General features: G+C 38.8%; 1 protein-coding gene across 3 annotated transcripts in view; it reads right to left on the reverse strand.

Moving 5' to 3' along the window:
• Nucleotides 1-1,465: 1,465 nt before the first annotated feature.
• The window catches only part of pcdh10a (protocadherin 10a), a 77,232-nt gene continuing 53,617 nt past the window's right edge, over nucleotides 1,466-25,080 (reverse strand). The window contains exons 4-5 of one of the 3 annotated variants that reach the window (XM_061909179.1): nucleotides 23,088-23,248; nucleotides 1,466-6,459 (exon numbers count right to left, since the gene is read on the reverse strand). In XM_061909179.1, the coding sequence (XP_061765163.1) occupies nucleotides 6,406-6,459; nucleotides 23,088-23,248 (215 nt within the window). In that variant the 3' untranslated portion in view covers nucleotides 1,466-6,405. Of the gene's footprint in view, nucleotides 6,460-19,365; nucleotides 23,249-25,080 lie in introns of those variants that run through there. The other 2 variants (XM_061909172.1, XM_061909163.1) reach the window with 2 other exon arrangements.

Below are 25,080 nucleotides of genomic sequence, written 5' to 3' on the forward strand. Positions count from 1 at the left end.
GGGAAGAATGTAAATGATAAAAAGCAGGGGACCGAGAACAGACCCCTGGGGGACACCAGAGGAAATGGGAGACGGTGGGGATTTAAATGAATGGAGTCTTGTGTGGATGAACTTGACTGGCCTGCACAGAGTCCTGACCTGAAGCCGATAGAACACCTTTGAGATGAATTAGAATGGAGACTTAGAGCCAGGCCTTCTCGACCAACATCAGTGTGTGACCTCAACAATGCCCTTTTGGAAGATTACCTATAAACACACTCTGCAACCTTGTGGACAGCCTTCTCAGAAGAGTTAAAGCTGTAATAGCAGCAAAAAGTGGACCGACATCATATTGAACCTTATGGGTTAGGAATGGGATGGCACTTCAAGTCCATATGTGAGTCAAGGCAGGTGGCCACATTTTGGCAATATAGTGTAGTTTTGGTCCATCCACAACTATATATAAGTTCAAAACAGATGTCACTATGTTTTAAAGACAGAGGAGACTAAACCCCTAGTAAATAATAAGTTAATAATATACCAATTGTGTTGAACCCTAATATTGTTATGAAACAAAAAAGACTTAGGGGTTAGGTCAGGGGTTAGCAACCCAAAATGTGGAAAGAGCCATATTGGACCAAAAATACAAAAACAAATCTGTCTGGAGCCGCAAAAAATGAAAAGCCATATTACACACATAGTGTGTCATCCATCCATCCATCCATGATCTTCCGCTTATCCGAGGTCGGGTCGCGGGGGCAGCAGCCTAAGCAGGGAAGCCCAGACTTCCCTCTCTCCAGCCACTTCGTCTAGCTCTTCCCAGGGGATCCCGAGGCGTTCCCAGGCCAGCCGGGAGACATAGTCTTCCCAACGTGTCCTGGGTCTTCCCCGTGGCCTCCTACCGGTTGGACGTGCCCTAAACACCTCCCTAGGGAGGAGTCCGGGTGGCATCCTGACCAGATGCCCGAACCACCTCATCTGGATCCTCTCGATGTGGAGGAGCAGCGGCTTTACGTTGAGCTCCTACCGGATGGCAGAGCTTCTCACCCTATCTCTAAGGGAGAGCCCTGCCACCCGGCGGAGGAAACTCATTTCGGCCGCTTGTACCCGTGTTCTTATCGTTTCGGTCATGACCCAAAGCTCATGGCTATAGGTGAGGATGGGAACGTAGATCGACCGGTAAATTGGGAGCTTTGCCTTCCGGCTCAGCTCCTTCTTCACCACAACGGATCGATACAACGTCCGCATTACTGAAGACGCCGCACCGATCCGCCTGTCGATCTCACGATCCACTCTTCCCCCACTCGTGAACGAGACAAGTCGCAGGTTAGCTGACTCCAAGAAATAAACTACAAAATGATTCCTCGGATATTATGTCTGCTTGGAGGAGAGTTGAACACCCAAACAGTCCAGTTGTGATGCATTCAATTCCTTGAGAAGCTAATGAAAGAATGTGAACACACATGTTGACAAAGCACACCGTATGGATCTTCAATGACACTGTTTATTTATCACTTGACCTGTGAACATGTGATCACATGATGGTAAGGTCCGTCAACTATAGCTCAGTAGTGAAAGCCCCCTAGTCCTGTACATGAGCATATATCAGGCTAAAAATACACATCCGGTCAAGATATCGGTGTCTGCGCTGTACACAAAACTGTTTAGTGTTTGTAAACCGTGACAAGTACAGAAGAAAATCAAGATAGTCCTTGGTTGATATGACAGTATTTCGCCTCAGCCTAGATTATGACACGGTGTCAGCGTCACTGCACCAGCACCTGCTCCAAACCATCGGTAGTTCGATTTCTAGCCTCATATTAAAAAAGTTGATTGGTCAGATATTTTAATACATATTTTTCGGTGTGCAACCCTGCCTGTTTTTCCTCTCTTCGTCATTTTTATTAGGAATGTCTTCTTCTTGTTTGGGAGCAACATGAACAGTACAAGTAAGTGATGTTCCACATGGGATAGTTCTAGCTATCAAATGAGATTACATCCGAATTGCTATTTTTTTAATGAAAAACTACTTTAAATCGATTCAAAATTTAAAAAAAGAGGATTTTAGGCCATGTACGGGCTTACGTCATATGTCAGCAGCTTTTGTAACCATGTTTGAAAAGGTTTTATCATAATTTATATGCCACAAAATATATTGCAAGAATCATTTTGAATTGGGAATCGATACTGAATCAAATTATCGTCCCAATAGTTTGATTGGACTTGGTAGTTTTTGTAAGATTTCGGTCCCTATCTAAGACCCAGGAATAGAGATAGATATGTTGACTTTTTTTTTAAAGTAAATTAGTACCAAATTGGTATTTTCAAAATGGTGCCATTGCCTAAAGCAGTGGTTCTCAAATGGGGGTACGCGTACCCCTGGGGGTACTTGAAGGTATGCCAAGAGGTACGTGAGATTTTTTTTTTAAATATTCTAAAAATAGCAACAATTAAAAAATCTTTTTATAAATATATTTATTGAACAATACTTCAACAAAATATGATTGCAAGTTCATAACCTGTGGAAAAAAAATGCAACAATGCAATATTTAATGTTGACAGCTAGATTTTTTTGTGGACATGTTCCATAAATATTGATGTTATAGATTTATTTTTTTGTGAAGAAATGTTTAGAATGAAGTTCATGAATCCAGATGGATCTCTATTACAATCCCCAAAGAGGGCACTTTAAGTTGATGATTACTTCTATGTGTAGAAATATTTATTTATATTTGAATCACTTGTTTATTTTTAAACAAGTTTTTAGTTATTTTTATACCTTTTTTTCCAAATAGTTCAAGAAAGACCACTACAAATGAGCAATATTTTGCACTGTTATACAATTTGTCATAGTGCTGCATTTTACTTCTTTATCTCTTTTTTCCAACCAAAAATGCTTTGCTCTGATTAGGGGGTACTTGAATTAAAAAAAATGTTCACAGGGGTACATCACTGAAAAAAAGTTGAGAACCACTGGCCTAAAGAGTGCTGAAATCGGTGCTTAAAAAAAATAGGATAAGTACATTTTTCTGGTCAACGCCTTTTTACTTTTATAGAATTTTGTGACAATCAAATTGTACGGACTAGTAATTTAAATATGTCAGTTATATAAATTATACAATAACTAAGTTATAGGTTAAAAAACAAAATACATATAATCCACAACAATCCAGTCAGGCCCTCCTTCCGATCATAAAAAAAAAAACAAATGCTGAATACAGACGTTGATCTGGATCACTCTTAAAATGTGATCACTTACCCCACTTATGGAAAATGTCATCAAAATCTGCCCATATTTTTTTTTGTTACGTAAAGCTGGCGGAAAGAAAGAAACAGAGTGATGCTTTTGTCATTGCCACACAGAAGATGAGGCGATCATAACATCGTAGAAATAATCCAGATCAGCTCAAAATGGAATCATGTGCTCCCTATCTCATTTCTGACATTTCCTAAAAGTTTAATCAAAATCCGCCTATAACTTTTCGAGCTATGTTGTGAACACAGGAACAACCAGCCTTAAGATAGTTCTCATGGGTGCCGGAAAAATGTATTCACATCCGAATCGCGATTCATTCTTATAGCGATTTTGAATCGAATTTGGCTATCTACTCGCAGCGCATTTACGCAGGAAGAGCTTTTATAACCTGTTTTGAGAAGGTTTCATTATCATTTTTACACTTGAATTGAGAATTGTGTTAAGTTAATGCACCAATGATTATCTCACACACACAATAGGTGTGGCGAAATTTGTCCTCTGCATTTGACCCATCCCCTTGTTCACTCACTGGACGGTGAGGGGAGCAGTGAGCGGCAGCAGTGGCTGCGCCCGGGAAATTTTTGGTGATTTAACCCTCAATTCCAACCCTTGATGCTGAGTGCCAAGCAGTAAGTAATGGGTCTCATTTTTTATAGTCTTTGGTATGACTCGGCCGAGGTTTGAACTCACAACCTACCGATCTCAGGGCGGACACTCTAACCCAAATTAAGGCCCGGAGGCCACATGTGGCTCATTGTGCTTTTCAATCCGGCCCGCCGAACATTCCAAATTATTTTTTTTAGATCTTTAAGATGGAAAGTGTAGCTGCCATTATGATGTGCAGTGAAGTTTTGTAATGACCGTAAGTCTTCAACTATACAAAGTATTTCAATGGTTGAAATCTCCGCTTTTGCATGATGTACGAGTTACTATGGTAATCTAGTTAGTTACTATGGTCATCTAATTAGTTACTATGGTCAGCCACGTCACAGCAGCTCAGACGAAGCACCAAGTAGTGTAAGCGGTAAGCGTTTACACAGACACGGAAGGAGATTTTCACAACAAAGTTCTAAAGCTTAGTGATATACAGTATAGAATAAAAAAAGAATATAAAGTACTTTATTGATCCCAGGGGGGAATTCAGCAAATATAAGATTTTAGGTGCGTTTATTTTGTACCCTTCGCGTTCATATTTCACTGTTTGTTGGATTTTTGTTGCATTTCACTTTATTGCAAAATATGTCAATCGAAAGCGGGTGTGACGTTCATATTTAGTCAATATTCAGTGTTTTATCGTTCATAGAAAAATTTTAAATTTTATTCCGTTTTTTAAGGCGGTCTGGCATAACGTTTTTAGCACTCAATCAGACATTATTGTGAGGTTTTGCATTAATGTTCCTAAAAATAGATACATTGGCCCCCAGACAAATGTTTTTCTCTAAATGTGGCCCCCGAGTCAAAATAATTGCCCAGGCCTGCTCTAACCACTAGGCCAGTGGTTCTCAAATGGGGGTGCACGTACCCCTGGGAGTACTTGAAGGTATGCCAAGGGGTACACGAGATTTTTATCTAAATATTCTAAAAATAGCAATAATTCAAAAATCCTTTATAAATATATTTAAAGAATAATACTTCAACAACACATGAATGTAAGTTCATAAACTGTGAAAAGAAATGCAACAATGCAATATTCAGTGTTGACAGCTAGATTTTTTTGTGGACATGTTCCATAAATATTGATGATAAAGATTTCTTTTTTTGTGAAGAAATGTTTAGAATTAAGTTCATGAATCCAGATGGATCTCTATTACAATCCCCAAAGAGGGCACTTTAAGTTGATGATTACTTCTATGTGTAGAAATCTTTATTTATATTTGAATCACTTGTTTATTTTTCAACAAGTATTTAGTTATTTTTATATATTTTTTTCCAAATAGTTCAAGAAAGACCACTACAAATGAGCGATATTTTGCACTGTTATACAATTTAATAAATCAGAAACTGTTGATATAGTGCTGTATTTTACTTATTTATCTCTTTTATTCCAACCAAAAATGCTTTGATCTGAGTAGGGGGTACTTGAATTAAAAAAATGTTCACAGGGGGTACATCACTGCAAAAAGGTTGAGAACCATTGCAGTAGGCTGTTGAATAAGTGTTGAATCGGGAATTGATTTTGAATGGACTCGGAATCAAATTGAACTTAGTGTTGTTGTAAGATTTACATCCCTAATAGTTTTTCCTCAAAATACCAACATTTTACACTTTTAGTACGAAAATAATTTCTCATCTGGCAACATTGGTTGACGGTGTAGCGACTGCGCCGTGACATAATCCAGGCTTTAGTTGCACCTTTCCTTTTCATCAACAGTTTTGTGGCACTTGGAATCATCAGATCGAATGAGGTGCACAAATCCATGTTACACAGTTTTCTGGAGAAAAGAAAAATTCAAAAAATTGTATATAGTTATTTTTATATAGATATTGTTTTATATGTATAGATTTATATTCATTGAAAAGCTTTTTAAAATAGCACAGTAAACACTTTGCACACATGATAAAAACCACTGATTGTTTACGTTTAGGCAGAGAGAATCTTCATAACTTCCCTTTCCATGAGCTCGGAAAGGAGCCGAAATATTAGCGAACATTCATGTGAGACTAAACCGTTCACCTTTAAATCCCGTCTACAGAATATGTTGTAATATGTGAAGCACACAGAGAGAACAACTCAAACAAACCAAAGAAGTCATACATATTTTCCTGTGCCGTACATTTCCTGTACACCACCCTCTGCGTCCCACAGTCTTCTGTACAGTTGGCTCGCTGAGAAATAGATAAAGGGCTCCCCGGGATGTCGGTCCCAGTTTGTAACGTCATGTAAACAAAAGAAAAAACAGCTCCGAAAACCCTTCTTTCCTCTGCTGAGTACTTCCATCATCTTCACGATGTTTGTAGTCCTGATCTCAGTCCCGCTGAGAGGAATAAGGCCTTGGAATGTTCCTCTCAATTCTTCACTCTCTTCTTTATTGGCGTCCAGAGTCGAGGTTTGTCTCACGGCGTTTGCCACCCAAGAGGAGAGAGACGCTTATCCGGACTTGTCGTACTCCAAAGTTATGTTATCGAGTCTGAGGTCTCTATGATCAGTATTGGCGGCCGATTACTCAACTTCACGCAGTCTCTGACAGGTCCACGTGGAACGAGCTAGCAAATCCTCTTGCGGGCTGTGAAGACAAAGAACGGTCGTTAGGACAAATGATTGTTTCCCTTGAGGCTTTTTAGTGATGGGCTACAAATGCGATACGTGCCACAAAAGACTTGTTGTGAAGCTACTGATAAACAAGGAAGGTCTTCTACAAAAACAATAGTCTTCTTTACGCTCCAGCGTCATGCTCCAAGTCCTCTGGATTTATATACATACATATATATATATATATATATATATATATATATATATATATATATATATATATCACAAGATTTATATATATATATATATAAATCACAAGACTACTTCATCTCTACAGAACTGTTTCATGAGGGGTTCCCTCAATCATCAGATTTTAATGGAAGCATTCACATACAATGGTTTATATAGGGCACAGAGTATATATAAACCATTGTATGTGAATGCTTCCATTAAAATCTCCTGATGATTGAGGGAACCCCTCATGAAACTGTTCTGTAGAGATGAAGTAGTCTTGTGATTTTTCCCACACATACATATATATATATATATATATATATATATATATATATATATATATATATATATATATATATATACAGTAGCTTAGTGGTTAGAGTGTCCTGAGTACAAACCCCGGCCAAGTCATACCAAAGACTATTTAAATGGGACAAGTTACCTCCCTGCTTGGCATTCAGCGACAAAGGTTGGAATTGGGGGTTAAATCAACAAAAATGATTCCCGGGCGCAGCCATTGCTGCCGCTCACTGCTCCACACCTCCCACGGGGTGATCAAGGGTGATGGGTCGAATGCAGAGAATCATTTTGCCACACCTATTGTGTGTGTGACAATCATTGGTACTTTAACTTTTTAACTTTAACTTTGTACCTGCACCTCCCAAAACTACAAACCCCGTTTCCATATGAGTTGAAGAATTGTGTTAGATGTAAATATAGATGGAATACAATGATTTGCAAATAATTTTCAACCCATATTCAGTTGAATATGCTACAAAGAAAACATTTTAAACTCATAAACTTTATTTTTTTTTTTGCAAATAATTTCATAGCTGCAACACGTGCCAAAGTAGTTGGGAAAGGGCATGTTCACCACTGTGTTACATCACTTTTTCTTTTAACAACACTCAATAAAGGTTTGGGAACTGAGGAAATTAATTGTCGAAGCTTTGAAAGCGGAATTCTTTCTCATACTCGGTTATGTAGAGCTGCAGTCGTTCAACAGTCCAGGTTCTCCGCTGTCGTATTTTACGCTTCATAATGTGCCACACATTTTCCATGGGAGACAGGTCTGGACTGCAGGCGGGCGAGGAAAGTACCCGCACTCTTTTTTTTACAAAGCCACGCTGTTGTAATACGTGCTGAATGTGGCTTGGCATTGTCTTGCTGAAATAAGCAGGGGCGTCCATGAAAAAGAGAGTGCCTAGATGGCAGGATATTTTTTTCCAAAACCTGTATGTACCTTTCAGCATTAATGGTGCCTTCAAAGATGTGTAAGTTACCCATGCCTTGGGCAATAATGCACCCCCATACCACCACAGATGCTGGCTTTTGAACTTTGCGTCGATAACAGTCTGGATGGTTCGCTTCCCCTTTGGTCCGGATGACAAAATGTCGAATATTTCCAAAAACAATTTTAAATGTCCAATCATCAGACCACAGAACACTTTTTCAATTTGCATCAGTCCATTTTAGATGATCTCGGGCCCAGAGAAGCCGGCAGCGTTTCTGGATGTTGTTGATAAATGGCTTTCGCTTTGCATAGTAGAGCTTTAACTTACAGTTACAGATGTAGCGACAAACTGTATTTAGTGACAGTGGTTTTCTGAAGTGTTCCTGAGCCCATGTGGTGATATCCTTTAGAGATTGAAGTCGGTTTTTGTACAGTGCAGTCTGAGGGATCGAAGGTCACGGTCATTCAATGTTGGTTTCCGGCCATGCCGCTTACGTGGTGTGATTTCTCCAGATTCTCTGAACATTTTGATGATATTATGGACCATAGATGTTGAAATCCCTAAATTTCTTGCAATTGCACTTTGAGAAACGTCGTTCTTAAACTGTTTGACTATTTGCTCACACAGTTGTGGACAAAGAGGTGTACCTTACCCAATCATGGCACCCACCTGTTCCCAATTAGCCTGCACACCTGTGGGATGTGCTAGATAAGTGTTTGGTGAGCATTCCTCAACTTTATCAGTATTTATTGCCACCTTTCCAAACTTCTTTGTCACGTGTTGCTGGCATCAAATTCTAAAGTTAATGATTATTTGCAAAAAAAAAATAAAAAGTGTTTATCATTTCGAATATCAAATATGTTATGTTTGTAGCATATTCAACTGAATATGGGTTGAAAATTATTTGCAAATCATTGTACTTCGTTTGTATTTACATCTAACACAATTTCCCAACTCATATGGAAACAGAGTTTGTATCTAATCTTGCACCGACCATGACGACATGGACTACAGATCTGGGATGTTTTTTTTTTTTTTTTTTTTAGTACGTCAGGCCTGAATCAAAAACATGTTGCACACCTTTCAATGTATGTGACATTTAATATACAGTACAGGCCAAAAGTTTGGAGACACCCTCTCCTCATTCAATGCGTTTTCTTTATTTTCATGACTATTTACATTGTAGGTTGTCACTGAAGGCATCAAATCTATGAATGAACTACATGTGGAGTTATGCACTTAACAAAAAAATGTGAAATAACTGAAAACATGTTTTGTATTCTAGTTTCTTCAAAATAACCACCCATTGCTCGGATGACTGCTTTGCACACTCTTGGCATTCTCTCCATGAGCTTCAAGAGCATACTTGCCAACCTTGAGACCTTCGAATTCGGGAGATGGGGGGAGGGTGTTTTGAGGAGGAGGGGGGGTTGAGGTGGGCGGGTTTTGGGGGGACAGGGTTTGGTGGTAGCGGGGGTGTATATTGTAGCGTCCCGGAAGAGTTAGTGCTGCAAGGAATTCTGGGTATTTGACTGTTGTGTTTATGTTGTGTTGCGGTGTGGCTGTTCTCCCGAAATGTGTTTGTCATTCTTGTTTGGTGTGGCTTCACAATGTGGCGCATATTTGTAACAGTGTCAAAGTTGTTTAAACGGCCACCCTCAGTGTGACCTGTATGGCTTTTGACCAGGTATGCATGCATTCACTTCTGTGTGTCTGTAAAAGCCGCATATATTATGTGACTGGGCCGACACGCTGTTTGTATGGAGGAAAAGCGGACGTGACGACAGGTTTTAGAGGATGCTAAAGGCAGTCCCTTTAAGGCACGCCCCCAATATGGTTGTCCCGGTGAAAATCAGGAGAAATTCGGGAGAATGGTTGCCCCGGGAGATTTTTGGGAGGGGCACTGCGGGAGTTTTCCGCAAAAATTGGGAGGGTTGGCAAGTATGTTCAAGAAGTAGTCACCTGAAATAGTTTACACTTCACGGGCTTGCTTGAAGGTCATTGAGAGAATGCCAAGAGTCTGCAAAATTCTAGTTTCTTCAAAATAGCCACCCTTTGCTCTGAATACCGCTTTGCAGACTCTTGGCATTCTCTCGATGGGCTTCAAGCACATCTGTGAACTAAAAACCGTTTCTGGTAACTACCTCTTGAAGCACATGAGAGAATGCCAAGAGTGTGCGAAAGAGTAATCAGAACAAAGGGTGGTGATTTTGAAGAAACTAGAATATAAAACTTTGTTTCAGTTATTTCACCTTTTTTGGTTAAGTACATAACTCCACATGTGTTCATTCATAGTGTTGATGCCTTCAGTGACAATCTACAATGCAAATAGTCATGAAAATAAAGAAAACCCACTGAATGAGGTGTGTTCAAACTTTTGGCCTGTACTGTACATAAATGAAATATTAGACGTGAACTCAAACACATGTATGTGAAACAAATTGTTAAAAAAATTACAAATTTAACATCATTTGGAAACTTTCCTGTTAAAATTCAAAATTAGGATTGAACCTGGTGCCTTTTAACGAGCACTAACGCTGCGTTTGACAAAGGGGCCATTATATTCTTATCAGTGACGCGGCAGGAAGGGGCTCGCAATACGTTTACTATTGTTTACCAAGCTAAGTGCCTTTGGTGCCATTTGTGGCACCAGGAATTGCTAAATTAGCTTGGAGATGCGTTACCTTATGACAAAAAGAGTCCTGCACCTTGATCTGATTATATTTTCAATTCACATTTCAAAGATGAATTTAAACTATCTTGAACACTGGAAAAAAAATCTTATTCGTGAGTCACTTCTTAAAATTTGACTTTACTGTGAAATGTAGTCACTTAAATCATCCATAAATGTTCAGGCATCTGAGCAACCTTTTGAGGGGAAAAAAAGTAAAGTTGGGGAAAAAAGTTCATCAGTACAAAGTGCTGCCACGCAAACTCGGAAAGAACATTTCCTGCAAATGGCTGCTATTCTACACTATATTTTACTTTTAGATTTATTCTCATCTACCAACCTCTTTTGGCTGTTTTTTTTGTCCCATGTAATGTACAACTGACTTGTTTTTCACAAAGGATAATTTACTAATTTTATTATTAAAGATGTCCGATAATGGCCGATAATTCTGATATTGTCCAACTTTTTAATTACCGATTCTGATATCAACCGATTCCCATATATACAGTCGAGGAATTAACACATTATTATGCCTAATTCTGTTGTGATGCCCCGCTGGATGCATTGAACAATATAACAAGATTTTCCAAAATAAATCAACTCAAGTAATGGAAAAAAATGCCAACATGGCACCGCCATATTTATTTTTGAAGTCACAAAGTGCATTATTTTTTTTAACATGCCTCAAAACAGCAGCTTGGAATTTGGGACATGCATTCCCTGAGAGAGCATGAAGGAGGTTAAGGTGGGCGGGGTTGAGGTGTGTGGGTATGAGGGGGGTTGGAGGTAGCGGGGGGTGCATATCGTAGCGTCCAGGAAGAGTTAGTGCTGCAAGGGGTTCTGGGTATTTGTTCTGTTGTGTTTATGTTGTGTTACGGTGCTGATGTTGTCACGAAATGTGTTAGGCATTCTTGTTTGGTGTAGGTTGACAGTGTGGCGCATATTTGTAACAGTGTTAAAGCTGTACATATGGCCACCCTCAGTGTGACCTGTATGGCTATTGACCAAGTGTGCGTTGTATTCACTTGTGTGTGTGACAAGCCGTAAATATTATGTGACTGAGCCGGCATGCAAAGGCAGTACCTTTAAGGTTTATTTATCACTCTGTACTTCTCCCTACGTCCGTGTACCACTCTGTATAGCGGCGTTTTATAAAGTCATGAATTTTACTTTTGGAAACAGACACCGATAATTTCCGATATTACATTTTAAAGCATTTATCGGCCGATAATATAGGGAGTCGGATATTATCGGACACCTCTCATTATTATAATTGAAAACGTAATGTAAAATTATATAACATGCATGCAAATAACTCAGAAAACATTTCCCATTACCCTTGGGTAATATACTTCCTGTGTTGTGACCTTTGTTTACATTCAAGAAAATGCTTTCTTGCTGGCTACTAATAAATAATCTAGAACACCAACTGGTTCGGAACTAACAGTGTTTGGAAAGTAATCATCCAAACATGATTAGCAGCAAAGTGGACGGCAGTCAATGTTGGGGCTCGGAGAGTGAACAAATGCGACAATAAGTATGCTAGCTAGCTAGTTCTTTAGCAAACTAGCGAGCTTGTTTCGGTGCCTTAGATCGTCTCCCTGTCCTGCAACTCAGTGCAGCTAATGTGAGCTTCAACAAATGTTATTTAGATTGTATTTTAATTGATATTTCATTAAAAAACCACAGCGTAAATTAAGGTATAAAATAGCGGATTTCCGCGTTTCTGCAGACATTTCACATGCCTGAATGGTATATCTGTTTATTTATTTACGTTAGTTTTTACCCCAAATATATAAGTATGCTTTTGAAATTAACACTTAAGTGGTCTACCTGTGTTTTCACTTGGGCTATGTCTGCACTAAGCCGGATAACCCCTTAAACAAATAATTACCGTTTAAGGTTACTCTCCTTGGATAATTTTTTTACATGTCTAAGTGCGCCGTGTATTTCTTGAATCTCCAACCCTTAACTTTGTATGGACTTATTGATCGTTTACAAACTGAGTTCGGAGAGGAAGTGACGCCAGAAAGACCACGCACCCCGCAGGAAGTGACGTCGGAAAGAACGCGCCATAATAATCGGTTCGGTAACTCGGAGCTAACCAGTAAAAAGATGGAGTCGAGTCATTCAGATATGCCTGTGTTTGTCCTTCTTGTACATGTACAGACAATTTTTGATAATCACACATGAACATACTTGCCACCCTTGAGACCTCCGAATTCGGGAGGTGGGTGGGGTTGGGGGGGTGTCCCGGAAGAGTTAGTGCTGCAAGAGTCCCTGGTTATTTATTCTGTTGTGTTACGGTGCGGATGTTCTTCCGAAATGTGTTTGTCATTCTTGTTTGGTGTGGGGTCACAGCAAATTTGTAACAGTATTAAAGTTGTTTATACGGCCACCCTCAGTGTGACCTGTATGGCTGTTGAGCAAGTATGAATTGCATTCACTAACGAGTGTGTAATAGCAGCATTTATTATGTGACTGGGAGGAATAGTGGATGTGATGACAGGTCATAGAGGACGCTAAAGGTTGTGCCTTTTGTTGTCCGGGTGGAAATTGGGAGAAATTTGGGAGGATGGTTGCCAAGAGGAGTGGTCAAAAACTCAACCAGAAGCTTGCCAGAAGCTTATGGATGGCTACCAAAAGCGCCTTATTGCAGTGAAACTTGCCAAGGGACATGTAAGCAAATATTAACATTGCTGTATGTATACTTTTGACCCAGCAGATTTGCTCACATTTTCAGTTGACTCATAATAAATTCAAAAAAGAACCAAACTTCATGAATGTTTTTTGTGACCAACAAGTATGTGTTCCAATCACTCTATCACAAAAAGATAAGAGTTGTAGAAATGATTGGAAACTAAAGACAGCCATGACATTATGTTCTTTACAAGTGTATGCAAACTTTTCACCAGGACTGTAAGCAATAATTAAATATGTTAATGTTATTAGGAAACAAACACGACAGAAATGTTGGTGTGAAACGCAAAATATGATGGCTTTACTTTTATCGCGTCAACTTCTGGGGCTATTTGTGTTTTTAACACACTGACAAATCTCTCTTGTGCCAAAACAAAGCTCATATATTTGAAGAGACTGGATCATTAATCCAAAAGTGGTGTAAAAAAAAGACTTTTATATTGTGCATTTATCGTAACCCCTTGGGACAAAGGAGAGGAGCCGGTGCTATATTCAGAGTAGGCGACAGCACCTAAAGGCTAAATAGCAATTATCTTTCTCACAGACAACTTCTGCATCAGAGACTGATTGCTTTGCAGTGTTTGCTCGCTCGCAAACTATTTCTCACGTTGTCTGCAAAGGAAAATTGCTGGTGTACATGCGGTGACTGGAAACTTAACGCGTATATGGAATGCATTCTCTTCTCTTAGAGCTAATAGATTATTCATGTTGTGTGGGAGCTTGGAAATGATTTGTTATCGTCTCCCAATGAGTTCTGTACATCTTTATAGTTGGAAATGTTGATGCTTTTCAATGTTTAAGAGTCATTTCACTGAATCACTGCCATCCGCTGGTTGTAGAACTCTTCAAATAAACTCACACTTCTGTCTTTTTGTCATCTCTAAATTAGGGTTTGGGATTAATAGGCAGAAAAAATATGGCAAAACTATCCATCTATCCATCCATTTTCTACCGCTTGTCCCGTTTGGGGTTGCGGGGGTGCTGGAGCCTATCTTAGCTGCATTCGGGCGGAAGGTGGGATACACCCAGGACATGTCGCCAATGTCAGAATTAGTCATGCAATCTGTTTTGAACGCACATGCTCCTTGTAGCAACTGTGATTAATTGGGATTCTGAAAAAATAATCAATTGACAGCACGACTCGAAACTTTGAACCGTTTCTCAAATCGTTTCAGCACGGGGAATTTTCATTGTTTGTGTCTACATACTAGTATTCATGCTAGAACAATACATACACCTGCAGCACGGCGGCAGTGGTGTTCAATTCAATCAACAGACTCAGTGTTCTACCCAGTAGGGGTAGTAAGTACACAGGAAAATATGTACTTGCTACTTCGACTGGGTAGAGGTTGCATAATTCACCGCTCCTGCAGGCCACATGTGGGCAGAAGTAGTCAGTGTGTATGTGTTTTTGACGGGTAAAGCACAGCACCACATGTGTACTTACTACTTCTGCCCGGTAGAAGCAGCTCTATCTATTTGGGCACAGATTGTATTGTATTCATGAGTCCTACCCAGTAAAGGTAGTAAATACACAGGAACTCATGTACCTGGTGCTAGGTGGCAGCAGTTCTCAATCGAGTCTACAGGCTCCGTGTTCTACCCAGTAGTAGTTGGAAGTACACATGGAAACATGTGTACTTACTTCCTCTACTGGGTAGGTTGAATCATTAACATCCTCTGCAGGCCATGTGTAGGCAGACTGGGCAGAGGTAGTAAGTATGCACATGTTTTTGAGTAAATGTACTACTGGGTAGAAGTAGTAACTATGCAAGAACACGTCTTCTGGATAGAAGTAGAACGTACACATGTATTATTTATTTTGAGCGCACATAGGTATTCACTACTCCTACCCAGTAGAGGTAGCAGGGACACAGGAACACATGTGCCTGGAGCTCGGTGGCAGCAGTTCTCAATCGAGTCTACAGGCTCAGTGTTTTACCCAGTAGAAGTTGGAAGTACATAGGGAAATGTATAGTTACTTCCGCTACTGGGTAGGATGCATCATTCACATCCTTTGCAGGCCATGTCTAGGCAGACTGGGCAGGAGTAGTAAGTGTTCATGTGTTTTTGCATACATTTACTACTGGGTAGAAGTAGTCAGCATGCAAGAATACATCTTCTGGATAAAAGTAGTAAGTACACACAACTTATTTATTTTGAGCGCATATGTGTATTCACTACTCCTACCCAGTAGAGGTAGCAGGTACAGAGGAACACATGTACCTGGAGCTCCTAGTTTTACCCAGTAGAAATGGAAGTACATAGGGAAACATGTGTACTTACTTCTCCTACTGGGTAGGTTTCATTATTAACATCCTCTGCAGGCCGTTGTAGGCAGACTGGGCATGGGTAGTAAGTGTGCACGTCTGATGTGTTTTTGAGTACATTTAGTACTGGGTAGAAGAAGTAATTATGCAAGAACACATCTTATGGATAGAAGCATTAAGTACACATGTATTATTTATTTTGAACACACAAAAGTATTCACTACTCCTACCCAGTAGATGTAGCAGGGGCACAGGAACACATGTGCCTGGAGCTCGGTGGCAGCAGTTCTCAATCGAGTCTACAGGTTCTGTGTTCTATCCAGTAGCAGTTGGAAGTACATAGGGAAACATTTGTACTTACGTCCTCTACTGGGTAGGTTGAATAATAAACATACTCTGCAGGCCATGTGTAGGCAGACTGGACAAGGGTAGTAAGTATGCACATGTTTTTCAGTAAATGTACTACTGGGTAGAAGTAATAACTATGCAAGAACACATCTTCTGGATAGAAGTAGTAAGTACACATGTATTATTTATTTTGAACGCACATAAGTATTCACTACTCCTACCCAGTAGAGGTAGCAGGGACACAGGAACACATGTGCCTGGAGCTCGGTGGCAGCAGTTCTCAATCGAGTCTGCAGGCTCCATGTTCTACCCAGTAGAAGTTGGAAGTACATAGGGAAATATGTGTATTTACTTCTCCTACTGGGTAGGTTGCATCATTAACATCGTCTGCAGGCCATGTATAGGCAGACTGGGCAGGGGTTGTAAGTGTGCACGTCTGATGTTATTTTGAGTATATTTAGTACTGGGTAGAAGTAGTAATTATGCAAGAATACATCTTATGGATAAAAGTATTAAGTACACATGTATTATTTCTTTTGAGCGCACAAAAGTATTCACTACTCCTACCCAGTAGATGTAGCAGGGACACAGGAACACATGTGCCTGGAGCTCGGGGGCAGCAGTGCTCAATCGAGACTACAGGCTACGTGTTCTACCCAGTAGAAGTTGGAAGTACATAGGGAAACATGGGTAGTTATTTCTCCTACTGGGTAGGTTGCATCATCCACATCCTCTGCAGGCCATGTGTAGGTAAACTGGACAGGGGTAGTAAGTGTGCATGTGTTTTTGCATACATTTACTACTGAGTAGAAGTAGTAAGTATGCAAGTAAACATCTTCTAAATGGAAGTCGTAAGCACACACATATTATCTATTTTGAGCGCATATATGTATTCACTACTCCTACTCAGTAGAAGTAGTAGGTACACAGGAACACATGTGCCTGGAGGTCGGTGGCAGCAGTGCTCAATTGAATCAACAGTCTTCCTGTTCTACCCAGTAGGAGTAGTAAGTACACAGGGAAACATGTGTACTTATTACTTCTACTGGGTAGGGGTTGCATTGTTCACATTCTCTGCAGGGAATGTGTAGGCAGACTGGGTGGAAGTAGTAGGTGTGCATGAGTTTGTGCGTACATCAACCATTGGGTAAAAGTAGAAAGGACCCAGGGACACATCTTTCGGGTAGTAGTAGTGGGTACACATACATATGTTCCTGTGTACTTACTACCTCTACTGGGTAGAAGTTGCATTATTCACATCCTTTGCATGTCATGATCCGGATCAGCCACAGAATGTAATCACTTGTTCTTTATCCCATTTCTGAGATTTCCTAATAAGTTTCATTAAAACTCACACATATTTTTGAGCGATGTTGCTAACTAACACGCTAACAAACCCCATTAAACACAGAACCTCCTGGCAGAAGTAAATAACTGAGAGATAAATGAAAGCCATGTCTGTCGGCACGTGTTTGCTTTGTTTGTCTCGTCAAGTCATCCACTCTTTTTGTCTCCGTGGGTGGAATTTTTTGCTAACAGGGACAGTAAAGATTTGAATGCTACAAAAAATTATCATTTGATTCGATTCAAAGTGGATTCATAATGAAAACTGATTTACCTCAATTTATTGTTTGGTATATAAATCATAATAGATACTCTCCTGTTTTGGCTGCTAACTTATGACCTATACAGTCGTGGTCAAAAGTTTACATACACTTGTAAAGAACATAATGTCATGGCTGTTTTGAGTTTCTAATAATTTGGATAGAGTGATTGGAGCACATATTTGTTGGTCACAAAAAACATTCATGAAGTTTGGTTCTTTTATGAATTTAATATGTGTCTACTGAAAATGTGAGCAAATCTGCTGGGTCAAAAGTATACATACAGCAATGTTAAAATTCGCTTACATGTCTCTTGGCAAGTTTCACTGCAATAAGGCGCTTTTGGTAGCCATCTACAAGCTTCTGGTTGAATTTTTGACCACTCCTCTTGACAAAATTGGTGCAATTCAGCTAAATTTGTTGTTTTTCTGACATGGACTTGTTTCTTTAGCATTGTCCACACATTTAAGTCGGGACTTTGGGAAAGACCATTCTAAAACCTTAATTCTAGCCTGATTTAGCCATTCCTTTACCACTTTTGATGTGTGTTTGGGGTTATTGTCCTGTTGGAACACCCAACTGCGCCCAAGACCCAGCCGCTGATGTGTTTTAGGTTGTCCTTAAGAATTGTCCCATTTACTCTCTGTAAAGCACCAGTTCCATTGGCAGCAAAACAGGCCCAGAGCATAATACTACCACCACCATACTTGACAATAGGAATTGGTGTTCCTGGGATTAAATGCCTCACCTTTTCTCCTCCAAACATATTGCTGGGTATTGTGGCCAAACAGCTCAATTTTGGTTTCATCTGACATCACATAGACAAAGATAATACCTTTTGGTGGAAAGTTCTGTGGTCAGATGAAACAAAAATTTAGTTGATTTGCCACAATATCCAACAATATGTTTGGACGAGAAAATGTGAGGCCTTCAATCCCAGGAACACCAACCTACCGTCAAGCATGGTGGTGGTAGTATTATGCTCTAGGCCTGTTTTGCTGCCAAAGTCATGACTTAAACCCCATTGAGAATATGTGAACAATGCTGAAGAAACAAGTCCATGTCATAAAACCAATACATTTAGCTGAACTGCACCAATTTTGTCAAGAGGAGTGGTCAAAAATTCAACCAGAAGCGTGTGGATGGCTACCAAAAGTGCCTTATTGCAGTGAAAGTTGCCAAGGGACATGTAACCAAGCAGACCCAGCAGATTTGCTCACTTTTTCAGTAGACCCATAATAAATTCATAAAAGAACCAAACTTCATGAATGTTTTTTGTGACAAACAACTATGTGCTTCAATTACTCTATCACAAAAAAATAAGAGTTGTTGAAATTATTGGAAACTCAAGACAGCCATGATATTATGTTCTTTACAAGTGTATGTAAACTCTAAGTGTGGTGATGGCCTAATGAAATGGATTAAAAAAAATTAATTCTTGGAAAGTTTGAATCTATTCAGAATCTTAATAAATGCAAAAAAAAAATCAGCACCCTTTAGAGGCAGACAACCGATGTTCGTTTTCCAGTGGTTAATGTAGTTTAAATGTATTTTTTAAATTGTAGTTATGAATTATCCAACCAGATCTAAGTGCAGAACACAGTTAAACACATAAATATATTGTACACTAAATTTGATCCTGCATTTATACATTTTATTTCCTGGACCTACCAATGGAACTAATTGGGTGGAATGTATTATTTTTTTTGAAATTTTGCATGCATTGCTTCATATAACATTCACTGTGTTGAAATACTGTATATATTCTTTCCCAGACTAAGGTGTGACCTGGTTGTTTATGCACATCCACATCATGTTTTCTATTACAGCATATTCTATAACAGCATATGAGATGATGGAAGGAATACAAACATGAGGTGAACTTGATGTTGGTAACCTTTACTTGTATGAGCATCAGATAAAAAAACATGATTTTGAAAAGGGAAATTTTACTGCAGGTGGGAGGGAAAAAAATAGGGGGCCACAGCAGATTCATAGGAGTCCAATTTAAATTTGAGTTTATTCTTCTGGCACATGAATACAGACAATATTTAAAATTAGTAGGGGGGCGTCTATTGACTTGGGTTTGGAGAAACGGGGTAAACACTGATTACATTTCACAAAAATGACAAAAAATAACAAGTCAGGGGTGTCCCGATACAACTTTTTATTCCGATACAACACCGATAATTGGAGCCTTGAGTATCGGCTGATATTATACACTGTGAGCAAGAATCATATGATACATATATTTATTAACCCTGCAGTGTGGAATGATTGAAAAGGTTTGATAAAGTGAAATTAGTCAAAAATAGAATAATGGTAAGTATGAAAAACACTAACCTATTTATTATTAACTGTTTGGAATGGACTTATGTTCTTTAAAGATGAAATGGAGTGGTAATTTTGTTTGGTGACACCTAATGGTCACAATAATTCGGTATCCAATATGCAACTATGATTGATATTTGTTCATTTTGACAAATGTGCTTTTTTAAGTCTGCAATATTGTTCAATTAAGAAAACCTATTACTTGTGTGTAGCCTGTGTGCTATTGCGCGCTAAGCTGTTGTGTAGCTGCTGGCACCAAGTAGCCTATAGCCCACCTTACTCATGACACACCTGTTCAAAATTTCATACTCACTATAATTGCCTGACACTAGGGGTGTAACGGTACATGTATTTGTATTGAACTGTTTCGGTACAAGGGTTTTGGTTTGGTATGAGGGTGTATCGAACGAGTTTGTAATCTAAAGTCTTAACAAGCTGCTCTGCAGCTGCCTCTGTCTAGGCAGTGAGCACCCCAGCATTGTCCCGCCCACACAACCATCTGATTGGTTACATACAAAGCCAATCAGCCGTGCGTATTCAGAGCGATGTAACAGTCAATCAGCAGTACGTAGTCAGAAAGCATGGAGTCAGTGCTTTGGCGTCGAGATGAGCGGATATGTGTTTAGCAGGTGAGCAGCTGACATCGTACACTCCCCAAATTATAAAAAACACTTCCCAGTCACAGCTATTACAAACATCACTATGAGCATGTTGTCCTTCTTGAAACTTAAACTGCAATTCAGCTCTCTCATAGTTCTGGGTTGAGGTGAAGGCTAATTAGCTTTTAGCGTTAGGTTTGCTTATACCCAAATGCTGTAATAAATTAAGCATGATGAGTTGACTTGAAACTGTTTAATGTTGCACTTTTTATATGTAGAAGAAAGCTTTTGTCATTTTATTTAGTCAAAGCAACAACTTTAGGCAGTTTAATGTGGATTAACGTGGGTAGAATTATTATAGTGTTCCCAATGTTAAAAGGATAAATCCATTGCTAACAAATTTGGTGAATAAATAACCAAAAAATTTATATTTTGTTGTTTTCTTACTGTACCGAAAATGAACCGAACCGTGACCTCTAAACCGAGGTACGTACCGAACCGAAATTTTTGTGTACCGTTACACCCCTACCCGACACTGTTATTTATTCGTTGGCTACATGTTAATTTTATCATTTGATGCTTTATTGTTAACTTGTAAACTATTTTATCTGTACACTGTAAAGCAGGGGTGTCCAAGTCAAGGCCTGCGAATGAATTATCTATGGCCACCGGTCTGATATTAGACTTATTTCATTAGTATTAGAACACAGCCGCCTGCTGCTGTTTTGCATGTACCACTACTCAATCAGTGTTGGCGCTAGGAATTTTCAGAATGGGACCCCATCAAGTCATAAAAATGGGGTACCATAGTAAATTTTTGGGGGTCCCACTTTTTGTAACCGTTTTGAAAACAAATGATGAATGTATGCATTATCCTGTTGTATCTCACATTATATACTGTTTTTTGAAAAAAAGTTGTCAGGAATGTTAACGTATTTTTCGGACTATAAGTCACAGTTTTTTTCATAGTTTGGGGGTGTGACATACTCCAGAGCGACTTGTGTGTGAAATTATTAGCACATTACCTAAAATATCAAATAATAATATTTATCTCATCCGCGGAAGAGACGAAGCAAATGTCAGCAATCGTCACACACATGTCAACCAAAAAGAATTCGGCGGGGGAGGGTCATGGCAGAAGTGCATTGTGGGTCATGGAATGCTAACTGCTGTATGCTACTGCCGTAGCTATTACAATGGATCATTTAATTGTTGGCGCTAACTTATAAAAACTGAGAAGGGCTGAACAAAAATGGCACCGAAAAGGAAATCATGTACTGCAGATTACAAGCTGGACGTAGTGAAATATGCAGCAGAAAACGACAAGAGGACGCGGCGCATACCTTTGGAGTTGGCAGAGTTGTTTAGAAGTGACATCGAGGAAGAAGATTTCATTGGATTTATCGATTAGGAGTGACAGATTGTTTGGTAAACGTATAGCATGTTCTATATGTTATAGTTATTTGAATGACTTAATGACGTTAACATACCAGGCACGTTCTCAGTTGGTTATTTATGCGTCATATAACGTACACTTCAGCCTGTTGTTCACTATTCTTTATTTATTTTAAATTGCCTTTCAAATGTCTATTCTTGGTGTTGGATTTTATCAAATAAATTTCCTCCAAAAATGCGACTTATACTCCAGTGCGACGTATATATGTTTTTTTCCTTCTTTATTATGCATTTTCGGCCGGTGCGACTTATACTCCGGAGCGATTTATAATCCGAAAACTATGGTACCTAAATCATTAAAAAAAAATAATAATAAAAAAGAAAACACATTTTTATGCAAATGTAAATGTATTCAGTTATATACATTCATTCACTTTCTTCTTTCCTTCGTGGATCTAAACTTTACTACTGCAGGTGATTTATTCTATATTTTTATTGTACTATTTTCAGAATTTGTTTGTTCTATTTTTGGCCAAAGTAAGACAAAGAAAACAATCTGGAGTTGTCTTTATTTTTTAGTTTTAATGCCATGATTTGAATATGTGCACAGATTTTCATCCATGCCCCTGAGCTATAAAATGAGTTTGACACCCCTGCTGTAAAGTGTCCTTGGTCCTATTGAAAAACGCTTGCAAATTAAATATATTATTATTATTATCATGATTGCCATTTTACCTTTTGTAAATGACTTGACTAAATTAGAAGAAAGGACCAACCTTGTGTGCTTATTGGAGGACATTTAGATGTTAATCGTATCGGAGATTTTACATGCAAGCCCGTATCACCCCATACTTGATTGATGATACAGACCAATATTCGATATCACGATTGGATCGGGACACCCCTACAGTGAGAACAACACAACAAAACAGTTGCACTTTTGAGCTCCTTAAAATAGGAGAACTAGATAAAGAGTCCAGATCACAATCAAGCGAGCCCTCTTTAGTATCTGTTCTGGACCAGACCAAAGTCATACGGTCCCAGAGATTTTTCATACTGATACTCACAGAGAAAGGTGGGTTTGTACGGAAGCGTCCCCCTATCATACTCTTTCCTCTCTAGCGTGCTGGCGCTGTACTGCTGCTGTTGCTGATGGAGGTGATGGTGAAGGCTGTTGTGTGACTGTGACCTGAGACCATCCTTGCCAAAGGTGGAGAATGACCTATCGTTGGTCGAGGTCAAGGCCACTTCGGGAAGGTCGATAGAGGCGGGTACCTCAGTGTCTGGTAGCGTGGCGTCCATCCCGGGGACGTGGAGGTTGCTGCGGTAGTCCGGCCCCTGGCGCCCGTCAGAGGGGACGAAGGACGGCATCCAGCAGCGGTCCGAGTGGCCCAGGGCCTTGCACTCCTCGGTGCAGTTGGAGAACAGGTCAGCACCTGCAGTGATAATAATACACGGAGGGTCAAAAGGCCCAACAAAAAAAGTTAGGACTCATTTTCACGTCATTATAAGAAAAAAATGCAACAAAAAATATTAATCAAGACGACACTGATGAAGCGCACCTTTAACGAGATTTAACGATAAACAGTATTAAAGATAAACCGCGGTAAAACTCCCGACAGTTAGTATTACTGTTTTAAGTTAGAATAATCTAAAACTGTGATTAATAACTACACTTCGATAAACTCACGGACCACAGATGCTGTTCATTTACTGGGGAAGCAAGCTAGCACGCTAACCGCAGCTGGCTTTAATGTTAACATGAATACAAAAGACATTAATGCGGGGGTCACCAACGCGGTGCCCGCGGGCACCAGGTCGCCCGTAAGGACCAGATGAGTCGCCCGTTGGCCTGTTCTAAAAATAGCTCAAATAGCAGCACTTACCAGTGAGCTGCCTCTATTTTTTTTTATTTTATTTATTTACTAGCAAGCTGGTCTCGCTTTGCTCGACATTTTTAATTTTAAGAAAGACAAAACTCAAATAGAATTTGAAAATCCCCCAAAAATATTTTAAAGACTTGGTCTTCACTCGTTTAAATAAATTAATTAATTTTTTTACTTTGCTTCTTATAACATTCAGAAAGACAATTTTAGAGAGAAAATACAACCTTATTTTTGAACACATATACCTTTTTACCTTTTAAATTCCTTCCTCTTCTTTCCTGACAATTTAAATCAATGTTCAATTAAACTTATTTTTTTATTGTAAAGAATAATAAATAAGTTTTAATTGAATTCTTCATTTTAGCTTCTGTTTTTTCGACGAAGAATATTTGTGAAATATTTATTCAAACCTATTATGATTAAAATTTAAAAAAAATATTCTGGCAAATCTATAAAATCTGTAGAATCAAATTTAAATCTTATTTCAAAGTATTTTTAATTTATTTTTAAATTTTTGTTCTGGAAAATCTAGAAGAAATAATGATTTGTCTTTGTTAGAAATATAGCTTGGTCCAATTTGTTAAATATTCTAACAAAGTTCAGATAGGATTTTAACCTATGTAAAACATGTCATCAAAATTCTAAAATTAATTACAATCAGGAAAAATTACTAATGATGTTCCATAAATTATTTTTTTTATTTTTTCAAAAAGATTCGAATTAGCTAGTTTTTCTCTTCTTTTTTTCAGTTGAATTTTGAATTTTAAAGAGTCCAAATTGAAGATAGACTATGTTTCAAAATTTAATTTTAATTTTTTTTTCCTGTTTTCTCCTCTTTTAAATCGTTCAATTAAGTGTTTTTTTCATCATTTATTATCTACAAAATACCTTCCGTAAAAGGAAAAAAAATGTACGACTGAATGACAGACAGAAATACCCATTTTTTTAATATATATAGATCTATTTATTAAAGGTAAATTGAGCAAATTGGCTATTTCTGGCAATTTATTTAAGTGTGTATCAAACTGGTAGCCCTTCGCATTAATCAGTACCCAAGAAGTAGCTCTTGGTTTCAAAAAGGTTGGTGACCCCTGCTTTAATGTATTTCCCCACTGAGAAACATTAGACACCAATCTGAAATTGAATAAACACACTGCTGTCTGAGCAAGTAAGATACTCAATTGTGTATGTTGAACCCACAGGATGTGCTCTTTTAAAAGAGTGATCATTCATACTCAAGATTAGTGTTGTCCCGATACCAAACAAAGGCTCCTAATTTAGCTGCTGACGTATGCAGTAACATATTGTGTCATTTATCATTGTAGTATTTTGTCAAAATTATTAAGGACAAGTGATAAAAAATGAATTATTAATCTACTTGT

This window comes from Nerophis ophidion, linkage group LG01 (genome assembly GCF_033978795.1).
Source record: "Nerophis ophidion isolate RoL-2023_Sa linkage group LG01, RoL_Noph_v1.0, whole genome shotgun sequence".
Taxonomy (NCBI): Eukaryota; Metazoa; Chordata; class Actinopteri; order Syngnathiformes; family Syngnathidae; genus Nerophis; species Nerophis ophidion.